The sequence below is a fragment of the Oncorhynchus masou genome, chromosome 17 (assembly GCF_036934945.1).
Source record: "Oncorhynchus masou masou isolate Uvic2021 chromosome 17, UVic_Omas_1.1, whole genome shotgun sequence".
NCBI classification, from domain to species: domain Eukaryota; kingdom Metazoa; phylum Chordata; class Actinopteri; order Salmoniformes; family Salmonidae; genus Oncorhynchus; species Oncorhynchus masou.
In genome coordinates this window covers 19,383,627-19,410,661 of record NC_088228.1, presented here as the reverse complement: position 1 = coordinate 19,410,661, position 27,035 = coordinate 19,383,627, and the positions used below count along the sequence as shown (strand labels likewise).

The following is a 27,035-nucleotide window of genomic DNA, read 5'->3' as shown; positions in this document are numbered from 1 at the left end:
CTAGTGTGATGGAAAAAATAGATATATCTACAATTTTAGGAAAATCATAGCGTAGTGTATATGAGAAAAATATTGTGGTCCTACTTGACTCATGGGGTTTGACCAAAGGGGGTGTTGAAAACAAAAATTGGGTAATGAACCCGGAACTTGGCGTAACTTCCTTCGGTGGCCCGGATGAAACGGCCAGTCAGTTAGCTGCTATCTGTTTGACAGTGGGGTAGCTGCATAGACTGTCAAAAGAAGGGAAGCTAGACGTCAACAATATTTTTTTCTCGTAGATAATGGCAAATGGGGTTATAGCAGAATAAATTTCAGAGCGACTTAGAACAAATATCTGGATTTCTAGTATTGTAAGTATATATGTATTCTTTTTATTTTATTGTATGTGCACGGTTCTCTGCAAGCGAGTTCGCTAGCGCACTAACTAGCTCGATACGTCAATTCAGTTAACTAGTTAGCGTCGTATTAGGTCGCACCTTAGATATTTTTTTGTTGTCCTTTTGGGTGTACATTTTGTTCAAAATAGCTAGATAGTAGACAGTCTTCGTTCTGTCACCTCAGTAATATCAATTAACATTTGTCAGATGGGTAGCATGAGTTATTTCGCGTCATAACTAGCTAGCTAGGTAGTTTGACAACTAGCTAGTCTGGTTAACTAACTACGTTCTTATTAGGGAATCAGGCAGGGTGGCTTGACAGGGATTGGTTTTAGGTTAATCTTCAACAGTAATTGTTAACTTGCAGTAACGTTTGTTAGTATGTATTGTGTCACATTCGTTGAACGTTTTCTTGCCTGACATCAGTCCTTCACACACCCCTTCAAGGGCAACATGATTCCAATATTGACATGTGGACATCACATAGTTATTATTATTCATGATATGAAGTTAATCTAACGTTTTATCTATTCCATTTATTTTATGACTCCAGTACCTGTCAGACATGCTCCTCAATATGTCCTCTTTAAATATATGAGATGTAAAGATATGAATGAGAATATGAGAAATACTGTTTGCATGTGGGGTATGTGTACCTGAACACCTCCAAAGGCAACAGTATATACCACAATCTTTGGCCAACAGTATATACCACAATCTTTTGGATAGGGCCTTGTGTAAAGACCTCTGGAATAGCTCCGAACGAATATAGCTAATAATTTTAACCATGTACTCTGTTTCCTCCTTTACAGTTTCACATAGGAAGGTCGGGAGTCAATGAGTAGGAATGCCTGTTGAAAGTGGAAGCAGTGCAGCTTCTCGCCAGGCCAAGCAGAAGCGCAAGTCCCACAGCCTGTCCATCCGCCGGACCAACAGCACAGAGCAGGAGCGCACAGGTTTACAGAGGGAGATGTTGGAGGGACAGGTGAGGACTGGCCTGGTGGGGGGCATGAGAACAATACACAGATTAGTAGAGTTGTCATTTGCTTTTATCCATCTAAATGTTGTCAACATGACGAAAGATTTTCCTATCTGAACACAAACCAGGATATCCTTGTCAGATTGCAAAATTGTATAGAATAGAATGAGGCAATCCACATGTCTGTGGTAGTTGTGTTCTTATCTTGGCTGCACTAATGGCCCTGTCGTTTGAACCAATAGGTTCACTAGTCTAAAATAGGCCTAATCCCTTTACACTGTGATCCATCAGTTTAGAGAGCATGAAATGCTGTTGTGCTGTTTAACCATCAGAATCAATGTGTGCTCTTCTGTCCCTGACCAAGTGGGCGGCAGGGTAGCCTAGTGGTTAGAGTGTTGGACTAATAACCAAAAGGTTGCAAGTTCGAATCCCCGAGCTGACAAGGTACAAATCTGTCGTTCTGCCCCTGAACAGGCAGTTAACCCACTATTCCTAGGCCATCATTGAAAATAAGAATTTGTTCTTAACTGACTTGCCTAGTAAAATAAAGGTAAAAAAAAAAAGTGATGCAAGTGGACTCAAGCTAATCTATTTCAACATCACTTAGTCAATTATATGACATCACAAAGTCAATTATATGATATAAAGTGTATGGATGCAGTTATAAGAACAGAACATATTCAGTTGAATGATACATCAGACTACATGAGATACAACAGCCAAAATATACTTTCCCCTATCATAAAATATAAATTAGCCTAACATTGATTTAGTTAACAGTTGTAATCCAAGTAGTAAGTTAATGTAGGTATTTTTGTGGAATTGTTTATTCAATTATCTTAGTTCTATGTTAGCTCATATAAACTGGCTGGTTCGAGCTCTGAATGCTGATTGGCTGACAGCTGTGGTATATACCATGGGTATGACACAACATACATTTTTGCTGCTCTAATTTTGTTGGTAACCAGTTTATAATAGCAAAAAGGCACCTCGTGGGTTTGTGGTATATGGCCAATATACCACGGCTAAGGGCTGTATCCAGGCACTCTTAGACGTGGTATATTGGCCATATACCACACTCCCTTGGGCTTTATTGCTTAATTTTCTTCAGACTTTCTACACTCCAACACTGAACAAACAGATTAAGATAAATTCTATGTCTGATCATTAAAGGCATGCCCAGGTGATAATTAAGGGGATGCCCAGATAACTATGGGGATCAACTGTAAAATGCCACTTGCCTTTTTCAGTATGCCTGTTTCATAGTAGTGTATGTTTTCAGCTTTTTTCTGCATATTATTGTGGTAGCATGTAGCGTTACTTCAGAGGAATAATTCACCTTTCTCTTAAATTATTCGGGACATGGGGCAAACCACTTAATCCAACTTTTGTTTTTACTCTGGCTACTTTGATTAGTCTAACTCTGCTGATAATCTGCGTCACCATTTGAAACCTGAGGTAAGTTAGGTGTTCAGAAACACTGCAGCTCTGCCAGAATGTAGAGTACCAGCCTCTCGAGTGGCGCAGTGGTCTAAGGCTGTGCCACTAGAGATTCTGGGTACAAGTCCAAGCTCTGTCGCAGCCGGCCGCGACCGGGAGACCCATGGGGTGGCGCACAATTGGCCCAGCGTCGTCTGGTTTAGGGGAGTGTTTGGCCGGCAGGGATGTCCTTGTCCCATCGCGCACTAGTGACTCCTGTGGCGGGCCATGCGCGGTGCACTCTAACATGGTCGCCAGGTGTACAGTGTTTCTTCCGACACATTGGTGCTGCTGGCTTCCGGGTTAAGTGGGCATTGTGTCAAGAAGCAGTGCGGCTTGGCAGGGTTGTGTTTCGGAGGACGCACGGCTCTCGACCTTCACCTGTCCTGAGTCCGTACGGGAGTTGCAGCGATGAGACAAGACCGTAACTACTAATTGGATACCACGAAATTGGGGAGAAAAAGGGGTAAAATAATAATAGCATACTTCTCAATAGCATACTAAATAGTTTAGGTGTAATGTAGTGTTCTCTCTCCCTAGGTTCATTCATATACTATGCAGTTCCTTTCCCCTTGCCAAAACGTTCAGTTCTATTAAAGGGATTTTGGCAATAAGGCTCTTTAACTACTTCCTCGGAGTCCGATGAACTCCAATATATCATTTTTAGGTCTGCGTGCAGTTTGCGCTAGTGTAATGACAGTCTACTGGTATCTACGCTAACGCTAGTTAGCAATGGTTCGCAAAACTACCTCTAACTTTTTTCATACTGGACACGGAGACATAAAAATGGTGTCCGCAAGTTCATCTGACTCTGCGAAAAAATCCAGAAGTATCCCTTTAAATCTACAGCAAGCTTGATTCAACATGTTCTGTGCTCCTATCCAGAAAATCTGTTTTCAGTATTGCAAATCCCTCCATTGCTATTAGCGCAATGACATGCTAGCTGTTCCCGTAGACTTCCAATCATTGAGCCAATTACTATCCATTTAAAAGCTTGTCTATATGATAACCTTTTCAGTATATAGAGATTTTTTATTTTTATAAAAAAAAAAAATATATATATATATATAAAAAAAAAGAAGATCTATATACACTGAAAAGGTTATCATTTAATAGTGCTAAGGGGACTGTAACCCCTATTGGGGACTGTAACCCAATAGGGGTTACAGTCCCCTTAGCACTATTAAATGATAACCTTTTCAGTGTCGTCTTGCAGGAATATTATGCTAAATATTTTGCTGTTATAGCACTGGGGCCCACACATTTTGAATTTGAAGTCTTGCTCTCATTATAAACCAAAGGGTGAATTATTCTGTTATTTCTTTCTTATTTTACCAAAAATATGAATATTATCAATTTCTCCCCCATTTATGCATCTGCAGGATTCCAAATTGCCATTGTCTTTGAGAAGCAATCTTCTGGACCTGTTTGGCCAGATTGAGAGGGAGTTTGAAAACCTCTACATTGAAAACATTGAGTGTAAGTATAGCACACGAATTGGTGCATAACATTTCTATAGCTTTTTATGTGTGGTCATCATTGGAATGGATGTCACTCTGTGTACACCACTAACCATATGTGAAAATGTGTTGATTGATATGTTTGATAATCCCATTTCTATTCATTTGCAGTGCGTAGAGAGATTGAAACACTGAATGATCGTTTGACAGCTGAAGGACAAACCATCGATGGGGGAGATTTGACAAAGGGGGCACTTAAAACTAAAGGTTTATAGACAGTAGAATTTCCTTTGACGTTAGAAAGTTTAGCATTATTTCTGTTCAACACATGTTAATACTGTGATGTGCCTTAATGCCAAATAAAGAAAATTAGGTAGGGAGCCACAATATTTTGATTAGAGACTTCTGACTTCTTATTCTGTTCTCATAATGTGCTCTCTCTTTACTCACAGCAAGTCATAGCACAAGTCAACTTTCACAAAAACTGAAGACCACTTATAAGGCATCTACAAGCAAGGTAAAATGCCTTATCTTTCTCTCTGACTTGCATTTTTATTTTATTTTACCTTTATTTAACTAGGCAAGTCAGTTTAGAACAAATTCTTATTTTCAATGACGGCCTAGGAACAGAGGGTTAACTGCCTGTTCAGGGGCAGAATGACAGATTTGTACCTTGTCAGCTCGGGGATGTGAACTTGCAACCTTTCGGTTACAAGTCCTGATGTTTAAAAGAAAAAGGTTACTATTGTTGAGTACCTACAACTAGTGCTGAGCGATTTAACTGAAATGTCGGTTATTTTGGGGGTTTTAAAACAACTAATTGACTCAAGTTGGTGAAATTATTTTAATTCGATTTCTTTCAGTTTTTTTCTGTGAGCTCAATGCGTGCATTGTGCAGTTTCTGTAGAGATCACATCAAGCCCAAACTGCGATTAAGTAGAGAAATGTAGTTTGCAACAGGCCAATATTCTACATAGTTTAGCTCAGAAAATATGGTAATTAACTGCAATGCCCATAATCCATTGCATGCCCACTTGTCCGGTCTGTGTTTCTTTTACGCCTGCTACGTTAGGTTAGTGTGGGGCAGAAGTGGAGAGAGAAGGGACAGAATGTGTGATCCTAAGGGATAGAGTGCAGTTGCTTTGTGAGGTATGTCCTAATACATTATTTAAGTGATTCTTAGTTGGTACTCAGCAGTTATAAAAGTAAGCCTTATTTACTTTGAAGAACTACTAAAATAGTGATTTTGTCAGACAGTATAGGCAGCTCTAGAGCGATGATTACTTGGAAGAAATTAATAAAGTCATCAAATGTAATATACACCACAACTTAAACATTTTATTAAAGATAAGTAATGTAAATAATTTATGGTTATTAGGTGATAATCAGTAATTGGCAGTTACTACCATCATGAGACTTTATTATTTTACAGCATTCAACCCACATAATACATAGTGCATTTAATGTTAAAAAAACCATGATCAAAATCAAAAAACGTGATTCTTTTTACACTAATCGCTCAGCACTACTTACAATTTAGTTGTTCTCTATTACAATAATTATTTTGGCAAAGGGGTGACTTAGAGGGGACAAAGCCCACTGTTCTATTGAAACACAATCTTAGATGAAAATTCTATTTATTTTTGAGGAAATAGATATAAGGATATATTTGAAATACAATCGCTTTAGGTTTGTACTGTATGTGAAGTTTTCATTGAACAGGCGATATGAATGTGGTGATATTGTCAATTTATTCATTTAATAAATTAAATTTTTAATTTTTTTTTTTTTTTTACCTGTGTCATAGCGCTCACATTCTTTCCATGGCAAAGTAGGTGATGGACCTCTTCTCACCTTCACTGTGGGAAACATTGTGTACGTGTGGGGTAGAGACTCATAGGTAACAGGTTTTTCATGTCCCCCGTGTCCCCCCACCGCTATGCAGCCCAGCCATGGGGGTGATGCACCATCTCCAAGACACTTGGTGATTGAAATGTATGACTTGTTGTTTTCCAGACTAATTTCAGTGAGACTTATTAAAGACACCAATTGATATCTCACTAACTAAAGCTTTCTAAGCAATTAAGGCTACGTATTTTGTTTTTTGTTTGTTTCTGCATTCACTAGAATGCATTTCAATTGGATTTCCAAGCTGTCAAGCACTTAGGTCGAAAGTTTGACAAGATCTCTGTGAAATGTCTTGAGCTTCAATGTCTATAGTGGAAATTTCCTGTATTTACCAAATCATGAGAGCAAACCACACACAAGTCAGAGTTATCATAAAGTCCATCTTTAATTATATGAGCTCCATCACAACCCTGTGACTCTCAGATCAATTCAGTGTCTATAAATTAATTCTCTGGGAGTCCTAACACATTGCAACTGAGATCCTTTATAGCAAAGACACACACAGCCAGACAGTTGGCTATAAATTACCGTTCAGCTTTGTCTCCTAAACTATGTTCTTATCTCGCTCTCAGTACCATAAAACAAAACCTCATCAACAGGCATATATCAAATACACCCCTCCTGGACAAGATCACAGCGACACAGTGACTGGCACACAGACATTGTGGAGCCAAGAGATAATTGGTTCCCCCTCAATCATCCCTTAAAATGGTTTAAAAGATATGTTTACATATGTAGACAAGCTTGACCTCTCCCCTCTCTGCGGCCCAAGTAACTGAACCCTGACAGAGAACAGATAACTGCAACCGGCCAACAGTATGATCCAAAAATAGACATTCGAATTACATATCTCACATAAGCATGAAATAAAACATTTATTTATAAATGTTACCTAAATAATTATGATTCTGCCACGACATGTCTTAAAGGGATACTCTGAGATTCTGGCATTTTGTCTTTGCGTGCAGTATGAAGTAAGTTGAGGTAGATTCGCGAGCCAGTGCTAACTAGCATTAGCGCAATGGCTACAGATACAGTAGCATACGCTAGCATACCTGTAGACTTCCTGTAGCATTGCCAGAATCTCGCAGTATCCCTTTAATGACTAATGGTTTTCGGTGAAACGGCATTTGTGGGCCTTTTTTTGTTTCCCAGTCAGTGCATTGACCGATGATATTGTGCTATTTCTATCATTTACATTTGAGTCATTTAGTAGAAAAAACCTACCACAGTTACTGCAATTAGACTCTTCTTTGAAGTAGCAGCTGTCATGGCAATAGTGTGATGGTCTGTTAGGAACAGCTTGGTATTACCTTGTTGAGCATCAGCCCGTTGATTTTCAGTTGCAGTCAGTCACACAATCTCATTACCAGAAAGAACTAGCCTATTCCTCTATAGCTCAGTTGATAGAGCATGGAGCTTGCAACACCAGGATAGTGGGTTTGATTCCTGGGACCACCTATATGTAAAATGTATACATGCTTAACTGTAAGTCCCTTTGGATAAAAGTGTTTGCTAAATGGCTATTATTATTGTTTTCAAACATTACAAATAATAAGTTAGGCTGACGGCTTGCTCTGTTCAATGTATGCTATTAAACCGTGCATTCATTGCATTCGATGTTAAAACATTTATGATCTATATGTCATTTTCAGAAATGCCTCTTAGAAGGCCTCAAGCAAACACTAATCCTTTCTTGGAATGCTGATGATTTACTGATGTAAAACAAGCAACAATTTGATATGCTCATTGCAGACTATTCACTGTCTGAATAGGCTATAGCCCATAAACTGGGTCAGGGAGCCATAGATATTTGGCCAGTTTCCTACCTACTGATTTAACAATGTTTTGCAGAATCTAACACACTACCTATTGCCTGTTGCCTTATGGATAAATATAGCATGTTACGCCAGTGTTACGTCGAAATTGGTTCTGTAATCCTTAACAGCTCTTTGAGTATAAACTGAACTGCTATCTTTCCTATGGCCTCCATTCACGACCATCGCATGTATCTCGCACCAAAGTCTCAGGGGGCGTCCCAAATGGCTCTGGTCAAATGTAGTGCATTATTTAGGAAATAGGGTGCTATTTAAGAGAGACCCTCAGCTACTGTATCTGCAGATGTTTTATCTGTGCAGCCTTGAGACACAGAGTTGCTGCTGCTCTGTGTGGATAGGCTGCTGTGCTGCTGGCTTGTTCTGTGCTTACAAACAACCCCTGGTTTACCAATGGCTGAAAACTACCTGCAACTTAACAAATCAAAGTTTTGGGTAACATTTTGGTCTTCTATCGTGCCATTATGCTGTTACTAGGCCTATATGTTTACTATAAGTTCACATAGGGTTGAATTTACACTTTATTTTCCATAGTTTTCTCAAGGATGATTTTATGTTTTTCGTATATGGTTGCAATATTCTGGTTTTCCATAAATCTGTTTTGAGTATTTTGGATTTCTTGTTTATTCCCTGTTGATTCTGGAAATCTTTCAACTGGGATTTCTGGGACACCTGGAAATTTTTGGAAAGTTACTAGAGTTTTGCAGCCCTGTTTATGTATGTTGTTGAATTATTTTTGTGAGATAACTGACCTGCTACTTTATGCCCTCTTGCTTTTACAGTGGGAACTTATTTAGTGGTTTGTTTCAAACACCTGCCACTCTGAAGTCCAACTTGTTTTATTTCCATTTTAGATGTAAACATGGATACTGACTGATGATAATCATTTCGCTATTGTTATTTGAAGTCTTTTTGTTTTATTTAACCTTATATTGCTTAATATGTTCTTTATCCCCTCTTATTTCTTTCACAGCTTTGCATTTAAAAGGAGTTTTGATTAATGCTGCATATTGATTGTGTCCCCAACATTATACTGAGGTGATGTGAATAAATAAATAATGATCATTGTGTCCCAACTGGCACCCTTATTCGCTAATATTGTGCACTATTTTTGATCAGAGCCCTAAAGAAATGCGCTATATAGGGAATATGGTGCCATTTTGGACATAGCCTAAAACAACCTAAGCTTCTTAGCCATCGCAGAGGTATCATGCTAACTGTTTGGAACCCTAATGACCCTGTGACCCCCACCCACCCAGTGCTGCTGTCCCACCCTGCTTCCATTTATGCTTCCTCCTCTTCATTCACCTGTGTGTTAACACCATCTCCTGTCTGCTGCCCTTCAGATCGTTTCCAGTTTTAAAGCCACCACGTCCAGAGCCGTGTGCCAGCTGGTCAAGGAATATGTAGGTCACAGGGATGGCATATGGGACCTGAGTGTCACCAGGACACAGCCCGTGGTGCTGGGCACAGCTTCGGCAGGTAGATCGCTACAGTTCATCCCAATGCCATTGTGGTAGAGTTACAAAATTCCAGTAAATTCCCTGGTTTTATAGAAATCCCAGATGTAAGGTTCCTGGAATCAGGAGGAAATAAGTAGGAGAAACATAAACCTCCCACCAGTATTTCTGGATAATCTGTCAAGTTTTTGCAAGCTAGAATTTTGCAAGCCTAGCTAGCTACAGTGCTTCCCAATGTCTTGGCAGCTGGCCATATTGTCCTCCTGGCCCAAGACTAACAATCATGTTAGTGAGTCACAGCCTAACAGGGCTTTAAAATTCACTGCAGACTTTGGTTTAATATTCAATCCATTTAACTGTCAACATGTCTGTGTTAAGGTTGTGATAAAGCGATCATAAGGTCTAGTAATGATTGCCTTCAGACCGGAGAGCTTATTGTGCTTTTAATACGCTAAGAGTGGGCAAATGTAATTTGGCAATGGTTACAGTATGATGGTAGTGCGAGCTGAATTAATCATGATCTGTATCCCAAATGGCTCCCTATTCCCTATTTAGTGCTTTTGACCATGGCCCATAGTGCTACTGGTCAAAAGTTGTGCTTTATATTGGAAATAGGGTGCCATTTGAGACTCTCAAAGGATTACAGTATGAAGCGAGCGTGGCCTACTGTTCTAAGCAACTGTGTGTGTATACCACGTGTCTGTCCACAGATCACAGTGCCATGCTATGGAGCATCGAGACTGGGAAGTGCCTCCTGAAGTATGTGGGTCATGCAGGATCAGGTAAAATACTGTTTTTATTTCATCCATGCTATGTGGAGTCATGAAGAAAGCGACTGGTCTAAATGATTCATCGAGACCGTCCCAAATGTTTATGTCCGGTGCCGACAGAGATGGCCGCTTCAAGTTCCTTGGAAACTATGCAGTATTTTATCTATTTATGTGTTATTTCTTACATTTTTACCCCAGGATTCATTCCTTGTGTATAAGGTAGTTGTTGTTAAATTGTTAGGTTACTTGTTAGATATTACTGCATGGTCGGAACTAGAAGCACAAGCATTTCACTACAATCGCATTAACATCTGCTAACCATGTGTATGTGACAAATAAAATTTGATTTGAAATGGCACCCTATTTAGAATCCCAAATGGCACCCAATTCCCTATATAGTGAAATACTTTTGACCAGAGCACTATGGGGCCCTGGTAAAAAGTAGTGTACCACAAATTAAGAAATCATGTGACTAAACGAAATAAGAAGAAAAAATAACTATACTATGAAACAAAGATGAATGATAGTAAAAAAGCTTTGGAGCACCTTAAATGAATTCTTGGGGGGGGGAAGCCAACTCGGCTCCATCATTCATTGAGTCAGATGGTTAATTCATAACAAAACCCAATGATATTGCCAACTACTTTAATTAATTTTTAATTGGCAAGAAAAGCAAATTTACGGATTATATGCCGGCAGCAAACGCTGACACTACACATCCAAGTATATCTGACCAAATTATGAAAGACAAGAATTGTACTTTGGAATTTTGAAAGTCAGTGTGGAAGAGGTGAATCTTTTTGTTGTCTATCAACAATGACAAGCCACCCGGGTCTGACAATCTGGATGTACATTTACTGAGGATAATAGCAGACGACATTGCCACTCCTATTTGCCACATCTTCAATTTAAGCCTACTAAAAAGTGTGTGCATTCAGGCCTGGAGGGAATCAAAAGTCATTCCGCTACCCAAGAATAGTAAAGCCCCCTTTACTGGCTCAAATAGCCGACCAATCAGCCATTTACCAACCCTTAGTAAACTTCTGTAAAAAATGGTGTTTGACCAGATACAATGCTATTTCACAGTAAACAAATTGACAACAGACTTTCACCACACTTAAAGGGAAGGACACTCATCAAGCACAGCACTTACACATATGACTGATGATTGACTGGGAGAAATTGATGATAAAATGATTGTGGGGGCTGTCTTGTTAGACTTTGGTTAGTCAGCTTTTGACATTATTGATCATAGTCTGCTGCTGGAAACACGTATGTGTTATGACTTTACACCCCCTGCTGTTGATGTTGATAAAGAGTTACTTTTCTAACAGAACACAGAGGGTTCTCAAACATAATCCATGTAGAATCAGGAATTCCTCAGGGTAGCTGTTTAGGCCCCTTGCTTTTTAAAATCTTTACTAACAACATGCCACTGGCTTTGAGTAAGGACAGTGTGTGATGATGATGACTCAAATAAAATCAAACTTTATTTGTCACATGTGCCGAATACAAGTGTAGACCTTACTGTGAAATGCTTACTTGCAAGTGCACTACTTCAACAGTGCCCTTAACCAAGTGACTGCAACACTTGGAATGGTAGCAAGGAATAAGCTTGTCCTAAATATTTCAAAAACTAAAAGCTTTGTATTTGGGACAAATCATTCACTAAACCCTAAACCTCAACTGTCTCGTAATGAATAATGTGGAAATTGAGCAAGTTGAGGTGACTAAACTGCTTGGAGTAACCCTGGATTGTAAACTGTCATGGTCAAAACATATTGATACAACAGTAGCTAAGATGGGGAGAAATCTAGCCATAATAAAACACTGTTCTGCCTCTCAACAACACTATCAACAAGGCAGGTCCTACAGGCCTTAGTTTTGTCGCACCTAGAGTAGTGTTCAGTCGTGTGGTCAGGTGCCACAAAGAGGGACTTGGGAAAATTGCAGTTGGCTCAGAACAGGGCAGCACGGCTGGCCCTTAAAAGTTCACGCAGAGCTAACATTAATGACATGCATGTCAATCTCTCATGGCTCAAAGTGGAAGAGAGATTGACTTCATCATTACTTGTTTTTGTAAGAGGTGTTGACAAGCGGAATGCGCAGAGCTGTCTGTTTTAAACTACTAGCACACAGCTCAGACACTCATGCATACCCCACAAGACATGCCACCAGAAGTCCAGAACAGACTATGGGAGGTGCAAAGTTCCACATAGAGCCATGACTACATGGAACTCTATTCCACATCAGGTAACTGATGCAAGCAGTAGAATCAGATTTTAAAAACAGGTAAAAATACACCTTATGGGACAACAGGGACTGTGAAGAGACATACGAAGGTACAGACACATGCATATGCACATATTGTGATATTGTTCTATGGTGGTATTGAACATTTTGTGTTGTGGACATGTGGTGGTGTAGGAATGTTATATGGTGTACTGTTTTATCTTTAGCTCATTCAGTACAAACATAGTTCACTGTTTTATCTGTTGTTGTATATGTATTGTGGTTGCTTTGGTGTGTTTGGACCCCAGGAAGAGTAGCTGCTGCCTTGGGGATCCCTAATAAATACAAATACAGAATAGGGTGCGATTTGGGATGGGCCCAAAGTTTTATTGTGGAGGCTATTCATTAATATATATATGAACAAATACCTCCTATGTTTTCTCTTTCCAGTTAACTCTATCAAGTTCCATCCCACGGAACAGATGGCTCTTACAGGTGGCTCTTACATTATGCTCAAAGTCCAAAATTGTCCGAAAAAACATTTTAGTCCATTGTATGTTCAGATGTCTATTGGTTTGGAGGTGTTTGAGGCCTCTTTCTGCTCTGTCCACAGCATCTGGTGACCAGACAGCCCATATCTGGAGGTACATGGTGCAGCTGCCCACCCCACAGCCTGTAGCCGACATCAGTGTAAGCAACTCAAAACCATGTATCTTATAACCCACTGCATCTACAGATGTCTAGTTCTAAATGCTGATCTCTGTCCGTCTCCGATTCCACAGCAGACGCCCTGTGACGACGACATAGACTTCTCAGATAAGGACGAGGCTGAGGGGGACGGTGAGGGCCCTAACGAGTGTCCCTCCATCCGCATGGCTTCCACTACCCTCAGGAGCCACCAGGGGGTTGTCATCGCTGCAGACTGGCTGGTGGGGGGCAAGCAGGTGGTTACCGCCTCCTGGGACCGGGCTGCCAACCTTTATGATGTGGAGACTTCTGAGCTCGTCCACTCACTCACTGGTACGAACCAGCCGTTCTCTTAGGGACGGTTTCTGGGACACAGATTAAGCCTAGTTCTGGACTAAAAAGCAAGTGCAATGGAGAATATCTATTGAAAATGCTCTTTAGTCCAGGAATAGGGTTAACATGTCTATGGGAAACCACCCCTTAATGTGTGTTGTAAGTGTCTGTAGAGTAATCAATGGATGTAGGTTGTTTTCTGGCATTGTATGTCTGCCATTGAGCCTCTGATCACTTTTCAATCATAATCAATGTTCCCTTAAGAGGACTCTACAACAGTTTTTTGCTCTGCCGTATGTCTCTACCTCACCTCTGTGTGTGTGCGGGCGCAGGCCACGACCAGGAGCTGACCCATTGCTGCACCCACCCCACCCAGCGTCTGGTGGTCACCTCGTCCAGAGACACCACCTTCCGTCTGTGGGACTTCAGAGACCCCTCCATCCACTCTGTCAACGTGTTCCAGGGACACACCGAGTGAGTTGCACACACACACCACATTCCTGTGGGACCTCTGAGACCCCTCATCCACTCTTTCAGTCTGTCACTAGCACCCCTACAAAATTCATGCAAAAAGCATCTCGCCACCCATATGAATGACATTAATTAGACATTAATTTGCAGTCATTATCAATGTGTCTGTTTAGATTACAGGGGGTTGATTTGGTCTGCCAACAGTAGCGGATGAGGGCACAGCTAATCAGCCATTAGTATCCAGAACAAATGCTACTGTGATAAATGAGTCAGTCAAGTGGATGAAGTAGCTGGTGACCTTCAGGCCTCAAATATTCCTACCAAGACAGCATCCGTGTGTTGTAGTAAATATCTAGGTATTCCTCTCATACTGCAAATCTACTGTATCTTTGGTTGCAAAGCTACTGGAAATGTACCAAAGTTACCAGATTCTTCTGTAATTTGGGTAATTAACAGATAATAGATGGCAATCTATGCTAACTTTAGTAACCTGTATCCATATTGTTAATGAGTTTCTAGAAGATTGTGACCATATGGTTCAAGAGGAAATGGCCTAATTAATGAAAAAAGCATCTCATCAACAATGGCATTATTTTTCAATTAACTGCAACTCTTCCAACTATTGACTTTTCTTCGCAACTGCCTCCAGTTTGGCGCCAAAACATTGACAACAAATACATACCGACATAGTAAAATAAATCAAAAAGAAAGATATTTCATGCTGAAACCTTTGCCTATAAAGAACCCTTGCCTAGTTAAATAAAAAAATATTAAACACCAATGATATTCAATAAGTTGGTTTATATTTAGGATAATGTTTTACAGCTTTGTCATTCTATTTTTTTAAATCATTTTATTTAATTATTTCATATATTTAAATGTGATAAGGCCACACAAAGTGTCAGATATAATTAGACACCTGTGATAATCTGAATTACCCAAAAGGGCCACTAGATGTCTTGTTGTAAATGACATAAAGTCCTTGAAAGTTACCAATATTCTGTTAGTTTATTGGTAAACTTAGAAAGTTTCTGCTAATATACCCTCCCTTTGCAACCCTAGCAAACTGTAATACTATTAAGTGTCAACATTTCCTAGGATATTAGTTGTCAGGGTTCCTTCACTAGGACAACATCAGTGTCTGGTTGATTCAGTCAACTTCAATCTCATTCATTTCATAAAGCACTTTTAACGTCAACAGTTCTCACTAAGTGCTTTCCAGTAATCTGGCCTAAGCCCCAAAGAGCAAGGAAAGCATGTGAATAACTGTTTTGAATGATTGTCTTCCGCCATGTCATGCGTCTCCAGCACGGTGACATCAGCAGTGTTCACTGTGGGGGACAATGTGGTGTCTGGGAGTGACGATCGCACCGTCAAGGTCTGGGACCTCAAGAACATGAGGTCACCCATAGCAACAATCCGCACAGACTCTGCAGTCAATAGGTGAGAGCGAGGACTTTCAAATTGAGATAGTAGGCAAGTATTGGTTTGAACCTGTAAAGACTGGTATTGAATTGATATTATATTTTTTAACCCCTTTCAGGATGAGCATGTCGGTGAGCCAGCTAATCTAAATATGTTACTGGGAATTTTGTTTTTAGATGGTTCAATAAAAATGCGTGTTTTGAAGCCGAACCTTTTACTGTAGTTTGAACTACTTCTTACAGGATAAGCGTGTCGGTGAGTCAAAGAATCATTGCTCTTCCTCATGACAATCGACAAGTTCGGCTGTTTGACATGTCAGGAGTGCGGCTGGCTCGACTCCCACACAGCAACAGACAGGTAACCAGCACCAACACACAGAGGCAGCAAATACATACATTTCCAGTGTAATCTGCATCTGTAGTGGTTTTACTGATGTATAGATTGGGCTGGATATTTATATCATAGCACATAATAAGTCAGGATCATATTCATTAGTTTACAACGTAGCAAAATCTTTTGCACCGTAACCAGAATGTTGACAAAAAAAAACAAGCAGATTTTATTGGACAAATTCAGAAAGGTCCCTCCATGTTTCGACCAGTTTACTTCCTGGTGAATAAGACCCTGAGGCATATACTACAAAGTAGGATCAAGTAGTTAGCCAGCTAACTTTATTGAGGGTGAATGGGCAAGACAAAATATTTAACTGCTTTTGAGCGGAGTATGGTAGTAAGTGCCAGGTACACTGGTTTGAGTGTGTCACGAACTGCAACGCTGCTGGGTTTTACACTCAACAGTTTCCCATGTTTATCAAGAATGGTCCACCACCCAAAGGACATCCAGCCAACGTGACACAACTGTGGGAAGAATTGGAGTTTGCATGGGCCAGCATCCCTGTTGAACTCTTTCGATACCTTGTAGAGTCCATGCCCCAACGAATTGAGGCTGAGGAGCTCCCCAAAAAAGGGGTGTGCAACTCAATATTTCGGGGTTGTTCCTAATGTTTTGTACACTGTGTGTTTATACAGTACCAGTCAAAAGCTTTGACACACCTACTCATTCCAGGGATTTTCTTTATTTTTTACTATTTTCAACATTGTAGAATTTTGTGAAAAAATCAAAACTTTGAAATAACACATGGAATCATGTAGTAACCAAAAAAGTGTTAAACAAATCAAACATTTTATATTTGAGATTCTTCAAAGTAGCCACCCTTTGTCTTGATGACAGCTTTGCACACTCTTGGCATTCTCTCAAACAGCTTCATGAGGTTGTCACCTGGAATGGATTTCTATTAACAGGTGTGCCTTGTTAATTTGTGGAATTTCTTTCCTCCTTAATGCATTTGAGCCAATCAGTTGTGTTGTGACAAGGTAGGGTTGGTATACAGAAGATATATTTACCTATTTGGTAAAAGACCAAGTCCATATTATGGCAAGAACAGCTCTAATAAGCAAAGATAAATGACAGTCCATCATTACTTTAAGACATGAAGGTTAGTCAATCTGGAAAATGTAAAGAACTTTTGCACAGTCGCAAAAACCGTTAAGTGCTATGATGAAACCGGCTCTCATGAGGACCACCACAGGAAAGGAAGACCCAGAGTTACCTCTGATGCAGAGGATAAGTTCATTAGAGTTACCAGCCTCAGAAATTGCAGCCCAAATAAATGCTTCAGAGTTCAAGTAACAGACACTTCTCAACATCAACTGTTCAGAGGAGACTGTGTGAATCAGGCCTTCATGGTTGAATTGCTGCAAAGAAACTCCTACTAAAGAACACCAATAAGAAGAAGACACTTGCTTGGACCAAGAAACATGAGCAATGGAGATTAGACTGGTGGAAAATCTGTCCTTTTGGTCTCAGTCCAAATTTGAGGTGAACAGATGATCTCCACATGTGTGGTTCCCATCGTGAAGCATGGGTGGAGGTGTTTTGGTGTGGTGGCGCTTTGTTGGTGACACTGTCTGTGATTTATTTAGAATTAATTTTTGTTTATCTGTCGGCCGCAGCCTCGAACTCAGGCCCTATGTGTATGTGTCTCTCTTGCCCATTCATCGTCATTTTACCTGTTGTTATTGTCTTAGCTGATTAGCTGCTGTTGTCTTACCCGTTGTCTTAGCTAGCTCTCCCAATCAACACCTGTGATTGCTTTATGCCTCGCTTTATGTCTCTCTCAAATGTCAATATGCCTTGTATGTATATTGTTGTTTAGGATAGTTATCATTGTTTTTTTTGTTTACTGCGGAGCCCCTAGTCCCACTCAACATGCCTCAGATACCTCCTTTGTCTCACCTCCCACACATGCGGTGACCTCATCCAGTATAACTAGTACGTCCAGAGATGCAACCTCTCTTATCGTCACAAAATGCCTGGGTTTTCCTCCACTGTACCTGCACCCCACCATACCCCTGTCTGTACATTATGCCCTGAATCTATTCTACCACGTCCAGAAATCTGCTCCTTTTATTCTCTGTCCCCAACGCACTCGACGACCAGTTTTGATAGCCTTTAGCCGTACCCTCATCCTACTCCTCCTCTGTTCCTCGGGTGATATGGAGGTTAACCCAGGCCCTGCGTGTCCCCAGGCACTCTCATTTGTTGACTTCTATAACCAAAAAAGCCTTGGTTTCATGCATGTTATCAGAAGCCTCCTCCCTAGGTTTGTTTTACTCACTGTGCTATAGCACACTCCGCCAACCCTGATGTCCTTGCCGTTTCTGAATCCTGGCTTAGGAAGGCAGTTGCAATCTGCTGCAGAGATAGCTTGTAAAGTTCTGTCATACTTTCCAGGTCTATGCCCAAACAGTTCAAGCTACTAATTAAAAAAATTAATCTCTCCAGAAATAAGTCTCTCACTGTTGCCACCTGTTATAGACCCCCCTCAGCTCCCAGCTGTGCCCTGGACACCATATGTGAATTGATTGCCCCTCATCTATCTTCAGAGTTCGTTCTTTTAGGTGACCTAAACTGGGATATGCTTAACACCCCGACAGTCCTGTAATCTAAGATAGATGCCCTCAATCTCACACAAATTATCAAGGAACCCACCAGGTACAACCCTAAATATGTTAACATGGGTACCCTCATAGATATTATCCTGACCAACTTGCCCTCCAAATACACCTCTGCTGTTTTCAATCAGGATCTCAGCGATCACTGCCTCATTGCCTGCATCCGCTATGGGTCCGCGGTCAAACGACCACTTCTCATCAATGTCAAACGCTCCCTAAAACACTTCTGCGAGCAGGCCTTTCTAATCAACCTGGCCCTGGATTATCCTGGAAGGATATTGACCTCATCCTGACAGTCAAGGATGCCTGGTCATCTTTAAAAGTAATTTCCTCACCATCTTAAATAAGCATGTCCTTTTCAAAAAATGTAGAACTAAGAACAGATATAGCTCTTGGTTCACTCCAGACCTGACTGCCCTCGACCAGCACAAAAACATCCTGTGGTGGACTGCAATAGCATTGAATATTCCCAGTGATATGAATCTGTTCAGGGAAGTCAGGAACCAATACACGCTGTCAGTCAGGAGAGCAATGGCTCGCTTTTTCAAACAGAAATTTGCCTCCTGTAGCTTAAACTCCAAAACGTTTTGGGACACTGTAAAGTTCATGGAAAACAAGAGCACCTCCTCCCAGCTGCCCACTGCACTGAGACTAGGTAACACTGTCACCACCGATAAATCCACGATAATCAAGAATTTCGAAAAGCATTTCTCTACGGCTGGCCATGCTTTCCATCTGGCTACCCCAACCCGGCCAACAACTCCGAACCCACCGCAGCTACTTGCCCAAGCCTCCCCAGCTTCTCCTTCACCCAAATCCAAATAGCAGATGTTCTGAAAGATCTACAAAACCTGGACCCATACAAATCAGCTAGGCTAGACAATCTGGACCCTCTCTTTCTAAAATTATCCACCGCCAATGTTGCAACCCCTATTACCAGTCTGTTCAACCTCTCTTTCGTATCGTCCAAGATCCCTAAATATTGGAACGCTACCTCTTCAAAGGGGGTGACACTCTTGACCTAAACTGTTATAGACCTATATCTATCCTGCCCTGCCTTTCTAAAGTCTTCGAAAGCCAAGTTAATAAACAGATCACTGACCATTTCATACCCCACTGTACCTTCTCCGCTGTGCAATCCAGTTTCCGAGCTGGTCACGGGTGCACCTCAGCCACGCTCAAGGTACAAAATGATATCATAACCGCCATCGATAAAAGATTGTACTATGCAGCCATCTTCATCGACCTGGCCAAGGATTTTGACTCTGTCAATCACCGTTTTTTTATCCGCAGACTCAACAGCCTTGGTTTCTCAAATGACTGCCTCGCCTTGTTCACCAACTACTTCTCAGATAGATTTCAGTGTGTCAAATCGGAGGGCCTGTTGTCCGGACCTCTGGCAGTCTCTATGGGGGTACCACAGGGTTCAATTCTCAGGCTGACTCTTTTCTCTGTACATATCAATGATGTCACTCTTGCTGCGGGTGATTCCCTGATCCACCTGATCCACCTCTACACAGACGACACCATTCTGTATACATCTGGCCCTTCTTTTGACACTGTGTTAACGAACCTCCAGGCGAGCTTCAATGCCATACAACACTCCTTCTGTGGCCTCCTTAAATGCTAGTAAAACTAAATGCATGCTTTTCAACCGTTCACTGCCTGTGCCTTCCCGCCCGACTAGCATCACTACTCTGGACGGTTCTGACTTAGAATATGTGGACAACTAGAAATACCTAGGTGTCTGGCTAGACTGTAAACTCTCCTTCCAGACTCATATTTAACACCTCCAATCCAAAATTAAATCTAGAATCGGCTTTCTATTTCGCAACAAATCCTCCTTCACTCACGCCAAACATACCCTAGTAAAACAAACTGACTATCCTACCGATCCTCGACTTCGGTGATGTCATTTACAAAATAGCCTCCAACACTCTGCTCAGCAAATTGGATGCAGTCTATCACAGTGCCATCCGTTTTGTCACCAAAACCCCATATACCACCCACCACTGCGACCTGTATGCTCTTGTCGGCTGGCCCTCGCTAGATATTCGTCGCCAGACCCACTGGCTCCAGGTCATCTATAAGTCTTTGCTAGGTAAAGCTCTGCCTTATCTCAGCTCACCCACCCAGAGCACATAACACCCACCCATAGCACGCGCTCCAGCAGGTATATCTCACTGGTCATCCCCAACACCTATGTGGCCGCCTTTTCTTCCAGTTCTCTGCTGCCAATAACTGGAAGGAATTGCAAAAATCGCTGGAGATTTATATTTCCCTTACTAACTTTAAAAATCAGCTATCTGAGCAGCTAACCGATCGCTGCAGCTGTACATAGTCCATTTGTAAATAGCCCATCTAATCTACCTAGCTCATCCCCATATTGTATTTATTTACTTTTCTGCTCTTTTGCACACCAGTATTTCTACTTGCATTTCATCATCTACACATCTATCACTCCAGTGTTAATTTGCTAAATTGTTATTACTTGCTACTATGGCCTATTTATTGCCTTACCACCTCACGCCATTTGCACACACTGTATATAGACTTTCTTTTTTCTATTGTGTTATTGACTGTACGCTTATTTATTTCATTTGTAACTCTTTGTTGTTTGTGTCGCACTGCTTTGCTTTATCTTGGCCGGGTCGCAGTTGTAAATGAGAACTTGTCTCAACGAGCATACCTGGTTAACTAAAGGTGAAATAAAAAATCTATTTAAAAAAGCACACTTAACCAGCATGGCTACCACAGCATTCTGCAGCGATACGCCATCCCATCTGGTTTGCGCTTAGTGGGACTATCATTTGTTTTTTCAACAGGATAATGACCCAACACACCTCCAGGCTGTGTAAGGGTTATTTGGCTAAGAAGGAGAGTGATGGAGTGCTGTATCAGATGACCTGGCCTCCACAATCATCCGACCTCAACCCAATTGAGATGGTTTGGGATGAGTTGGACCACAGAGTCAAGGAAAAGCAGCCAACAGGTGCTCAACATATGTGGGAACTCCTTCAAAACTGTTGGGAAAGCATTCCAGGTGATGCTGGTTGACAGAACACCAAGTGTGTGCAAAGCTGTCAAGGCAATGTGTGGCTACTTTGAAGACTCTTAAACATATTTTGTTTTGTTTAACACTTTTTTTAGTTACTACATGATTCCATATGTGTTATTTCATAGTTTTGATGTCTTGCTATTATTCTACAATGTAGAAAATAGTAAAAATAAAGAAAGACGCATGAATGAGTAGGTGTCCAAACTTTTGACTGGTAATGTACGTTTAGCTTAATGAACCAGAAAATCGACATTTATTTCTGGTTGTTTATCAAAGGTAACTGGCTAACTCATTGATCCTGCTTTGTAGTATACCCTTTAGTGTACTAATGTGGCTGTTGCTTCACAGGGCCACCGGCGCATGGTGTGCTGCTCAGCCTGGTGTGAGGACAACTCCTCCTGTAACCTTTTCAGCTGTGGCTTCGACAGGCAGGCCATCGGATGGAACATCAACATCCCAGCTCTGCTGCAGGAGAAATGAGCCCAGACAGGTTTGTTTTCCCCCTCACTCACTATCTTATGTTTTTTTGTTGGTACGCCTAGTCCTAGACTCAATAGGGAATTTCCATAGAAGGTGCTTTATACTTCAGGACTAGGCTTAATCTGTGCCCACGAAACTGCCTCTGTGTTTGCAACTGTATATATTTTTGACATTACTTATCTTTTCTATACATATCTGAAAGGGGGATGTGATTTACAAAATGTAAATGTCATCCGATTGTTTTCTTGTGTGTCAGCCCTGAGCCATCCGCCTGGCCCATCTGCTCACTGAACCCCATGTTAAGAGCTGATCCCTGGTCAGTTCAGTCAGATGCCACCACCCTCAGGCAGGGAGGGGAGAAGATCGATCGAGGACCACTCTCTCTCTGTGTCAAGTATTCATGTTCTTCTCACACTCCAAATGTGGTCACAGTCTGGTCTGCATAGTTTGAATATACATACCGTACTACATACATGTGTGATGGTGTGTGGTGGTTTTCAAACTTGCCCTTGTATGTACAGAAAATGTAAAGGACTACTCTCTGCTTTGTTGTTGGGCTTGTTTTGATCAGTTTATTCATGACTTTCCTTCTGAAGATAAATAGCACTGACATAAAGAAGGTACGGGGGGATTTTGTAGTCACCCTAATTTTCAGTTCAGAATAGGTCAAGCACCTTTTTGATGGTGTAGCCTCGTTGATAATGAGCAGCATTTCATGGAGACTTGTGTTAGTACTGAAATGCCACACATCTGCTTTCGAACCCACCTTAACCGCTCAGAAGTACAGCTAGCCAAGCTACTGCATATCTCTGTGCCATTTCGGCAGAGCCATACTTTGTCAAGGTTTACTGCATATCTCTGTGCCATTTCAGCAGAGCCATACTTTGACCATCTATTGGTGATCAACTGAGCACTGAATAAGGAACATGCAGAGCTGCTACAGTACAGTGTTCAAGTGGCTCTGTCATCCACCTTTTAGAACCAATAGCTGTTACAATTTTATTTGTTGTTAAACTGTTTTAGCCTAAATACCATTGCAGCTTTTGTACAGACTTGACAGAATCCTACTCTTGAGTCCTAGACAGTATGTTGTACCAGTGGATTAAATTGTGTAAACACCCCATGTTTTGAGGTTGAGGTTGATCGTATTCACCATTTTAATAGGCACTTCATTCAGGTTGAGGTTGATCGTCTTCACCATTTTAATAGGCACTTCATTCAGGTTGAGGTTGATCGTCATCACCATTTTAATAGGCACTTCATTCAGGTTGAGGTTGATCGTCATCTCCATTTTAATAGGCACTTCATTCAGGTTGAGGTTGATCGTCTTCACCATTTTAATAGGCACTTCATTCAGGTTGAGGTTGATCGTCATCACCATTTTAATAGGCACTTCATTTGTGTGTAATAATCATAAATGAGTCTTAGAAAGTAAGACGTCATGAAATTGCTGTAGAGTTTACAACCAATAATATGTGAAGTGTTTCTTAGAATTAGTCAGTATTGAACCTCTTACAGGGATATATAGGTCAGTAACTTGTTACCACGTGGTACTTCCTTCAGTAAGTAAGTGGGATCTCTAAGAGCGTTCTAATGCAATAGCTGTAATATGCTTGGTGTGCTCAGTGATCATGACGTTAATTTCTGCATAGAAAACTAAAAGAAGAAGAGATTATTATGTGTTTGAGGTAAGTGTGATGTCATAAAGTAGCTGTGTCTGTTTTTTAGAGAAAGAGAATCAATGTTTGACTTGAAAACATTTTGAGTGTAATTGTCTGTGAGAGTCACTTGGCAGGCAGCACAGTTGACTTGGTTACATTCCTGCTCTTACGCAGACAAATGATACAAAATGATGCATCTGTATCTCATGAGGCAAGCCAGCTTTATTGCAATCGTAAATGCTTCTTTAGAGACTTAGATATGCTTTGTGTTTTGCTAACTTGTAACAACATATTAACTATTGATATTTATACAAGAAGTCACGTTGAACATCTTTTATTCCATTATGGAATCGTTATTGTGACGAAATAAAGTGGTTCCAGGTGTAGGCCCACGGTTCTAAGTGAGCGTAACTTTCCTTCCACAATAAATTTAACATCTGGAGAAAATTAAATGTAATCATCTCTATTCAAAGGGGCCTATTTGGCTTAATGGTGTATTCCTGCTGCATATTTTATTATCCTTTTAACTTTGAGGTGATCTTTTCATTTCCACTAGTTCTTCATCCTGTGCAGTTAAAATCAGTTGGATCTCTTTGGTTTCATTGGCTGAAGTATTGTTTTAATCTATAGTGGTTTGCATGTAGTCTTTCTCATGTACCGTTTACATCAGGGATGTCTTAAGAGGTTACTCCTAGCCTGGTCCCACATCCATTTGTGCTCTTACCAACTCCATTGGTCATTGTCAAGCCAAACATGACACTACTGTAAGTGACAAGGAGTTGGCATGATGGCACAAACAGATTGGCACTGAAAATAGGCTACTGCAGATGTGGTTGTGCAGTTCTATGCATGACTAATACCACATGATGTAGTACTAGAGGCATTGATTAAGTAATCTGTTACATGGGTTGGTATAATAAGAGATGTCTCTTGGACCGTAGCTGTCCAGGATTGTAATCCGTGATTTAAGTGAAACAAATTTGTTTGAAATATCAAAGAAGTATGGCCTGTGAATGTGAAGTCTAGCCTGGTGCCAGCTCTGTTTGTGTGCTTGCCAACTTCATTGGTCCATTGGCATGACAATGAATGAAAAGGAGTTGGCATGGTAGCACAAACAGACTGCCACTCAGACTACCTGACCTCCTGAGCCACCATGCATAGCTAGTTGACCATGTTTATCATCACTTTCTTCATGGATTTATTTACATTTCAGTCTCATGGTTTTATCAGCTGGTCATGTAAATGTGGTCCTGGTGTTCATTTCAATGGAGTACAGTGCTTGCTTGTTTCCCAAATGGCACCCTATTCCGTATGTAATGCGTTACAAAGGGAATAAGGTGCCATTTGAGATGCATACTCTCATTACATCATACAAACTTAGCAGTAGAAATCAACAGTGTAAAAGCTTTAGTAAAACTGTGGTTACCTACCTAATGATATTTTATGTGGTAAAATAGGTTCATTTTAACAAGAGGAGCTCCACCAGTACACATCTCATAACATGAAACAGTTTAGCTGTGTGTGTGTGCGTGCGCGAACATGGTGGCTATTCATAAGGAACAGCAGCTTGTGAAATCAAATAAAATGTTGTGCTGTTTCATTCCCTCAGAATTGTGTCCTCTTCTTTGTCGTAGTTCAGCCTTGCTTCGAGTCTTGCAAGGCTGACCATTACTTTGGTGCCGCGATATGAGGATAGTGTTAAATTAATTGTTTAATTAATTGTCTTATCACCCAGTTGTCAGAAAACAGACAAAGACCAAGTAGATTATTCTAAAATTGCCAATTGACTCACTTTAATAAAAATATAAATTACTCTTTTACATTTCACATTCAATGATCTAGATAGAAAGTACTTCTGCATTACTGTTAGCATTCAATCATTTTAGTCTGTGAGATGGTGTTGTCTGTTTTGTGTGGAAATAAATATCAAACAATACGACTGCTTGTGGAAAGAGGAAATACATGACTATAACGTTTAATTTGCAATGTGTTTATAGGTGTATGTGTGCAATTGTAACAGAGGGAAAATACTAACGAGAGTAAATTACTGTCAAAACTGTGTGTCCGCAAAAAAACTATTTTAATATTGTTATAATCTCAGAAACTGCAATGTTCTCTTTGAGCCACTTGATGTCCCTACTCTTTCATATTTCTCAGGGCCAGATTCACATTCTGTAGCTTACTTGCTCCCCAGTACTACAAAGATAATTTCTCAAAAGATTACAAAGAAATACTTGTCTGAATGTTTGAAAGGATAAATGGTATGCAATGTAAGGAGACTACAAAAGGGGAGCTTAAGTGAGTAACTCAACAGGTGTAGGTGAAGGATTGCTAAAAGGAAAACAGGTTTATCGTTGGGCTACTGTATTGTTACTGTATATGACTGCACAGTGGAGGAAATAGAAGTGGAGGGGTATGTATACTACAAAGCAGGATCAAGGAGTTAGACAGCTAATTTACTTAAATATTCTGAAATAACTTGTAATTTTACCATATTTTTCTCCGCAATTTCATGATGTGGCGGTAGGGTAGCCTAGTGCGAGCTTTGGACTAGTAACCGAAAGGTTGCTAGATCGAATCCCCAAGCTGACAAGGTAAAAATCTGTCGTTGTGCCCCTGAACAAGGCAGTTAACCCACTGTCCTTAAGCCGTCATTGAAAATAATAATTTGTTTTTAACTGACTTGCCTAGTTAAATAAAGGTCAAATAAAAAATATCCAGTTACGATCTTGTCTCATCGCTGCAACTCACCGACTGGCTCGGGAGAGGCCTACACACCGCTAGCTTTTTGTTTATCTGGTACAAGAAAAACCCTCGGATACGTAAAAGCTTATTGCAGAGATCTCGGCCCCCAGGGTAGTCTATCACTTCAGAACTTTCAATATTATTACTGGGCAGCTAATATAATAATCATTATATATTGATGACAGAAATTCCTGATGTTGCAGGCCATAAATGGTTGACCTTATAGATTTCATCCTATGGCCCCACCTCATTAGCTTCCTTACTCTACTCAAAACTAGCCGACCCTGTTTCCAAATACACTAAAACCCCTATTGTGAAACATTCTCAAAAAATCAGGAAATGGTTAAGCCGATCGTTTGCTCTCGGTGAATTTTCAACTTCTGCCCCGTTATTTAAACAACCATACATTCTCTCCACCATTAGTAGACAGCATTTCATATCTGTCCTAGAAAACGTATCTCCTCACTGAACAATTTGTACATTGATATGGATTTTGCATCTTTTCAACAGGTAGTAAATAAATTAAATATTCCCAGATCCCATTTATTTAGGTTAGGTACTGCATAGTTTTGTATCTTCACACTCTAGTCACTTCCCATCACATCTTACCTACCTCCCTTCTAGACTGTTTTTAAAGTGAATCCTTATATCAAAGGGGGCA

The 27,035-nt window shown here is 40.6% G+C and overlaps 1 protein-coding gene across 2 annotated transcripts; it reads left to right on the top strand.

Annotated features, from left to right (window-relative positions):
* The first annotated feature begins 188 nt into the window (after positions 1 to 188).
* LOC135558648 (WD repeat-containing protein 37) lies at positions 189 to 25,231 on the top strand. 2 transcript variants are annotated; one of them, XM_064992623.1, is made up of 15 exons: positions 189 to 350; positions 1,190 to 1,362; positions 4,218 to 4,314; positions 4,467 to 4,562; positions 4,748 to 4,812; positions 9,385 to 9,520; positions 10,209 to 10,280; positions 12,951 to 12,995; positions 13,114 to 13,190; positions 13,286 to 13,520; positions 13,853 to 13,994; positions 15,300 to 15,434; positions 15,659 to 15,773; positions 21,837 to 21,978; positions 22,225 to 25,231. In XM_064992623.1, the coding sequence occupies exons 2-14, from the start codon at positions 1,225 to 1,227 to the stop codon at positions 21,966 to 21,968; spliced, it is 1,485 nt and encodes a 494-aa protein (XP_064848695.1). In that variant the 5' UTR covers positions 189 to 350; positions 1,190 to 1,224; the 3' UTR covers positions 21,969 to 21,978; positions 22,225 to 25,231. The 2 variants fall into 2 exon arrangements, with proteins under 2 accessions (XP_064848695.1, XP_064848693.1); XM_064992621.1 differs by having other exon boundaries at positions 13,283 to 13,520.
* Positions 25,232 to 27,035: the final 1,804 nt, after the last annotated feature.

Excerpts from the sequence above, each read along its gene's own strand:
- LOC135558648 (XM_064992621.1), top strand. The coding sequence starts at position 1,225 with ATGCCTGTTGAAAGTGGAAGCAGTGCAGCTTCTCGCCAGGCCAAGCAG. Across the intron at positions 4,563-4,747 it reads GGGGGCACTTAAAACTAAAG|CAAGTCATAGCACAAGTCAA; the intron begins GTTTATAGACAG and ends CTTTACTCACAG. Across the intron at positions 9,521-10,208 it reads GCTGGGCACAGCTTCGGCAG|ATCACAGTGCCATGCTATGG; the intron begins GTAGATCGCTAC and ends GTCTGTCCACAG.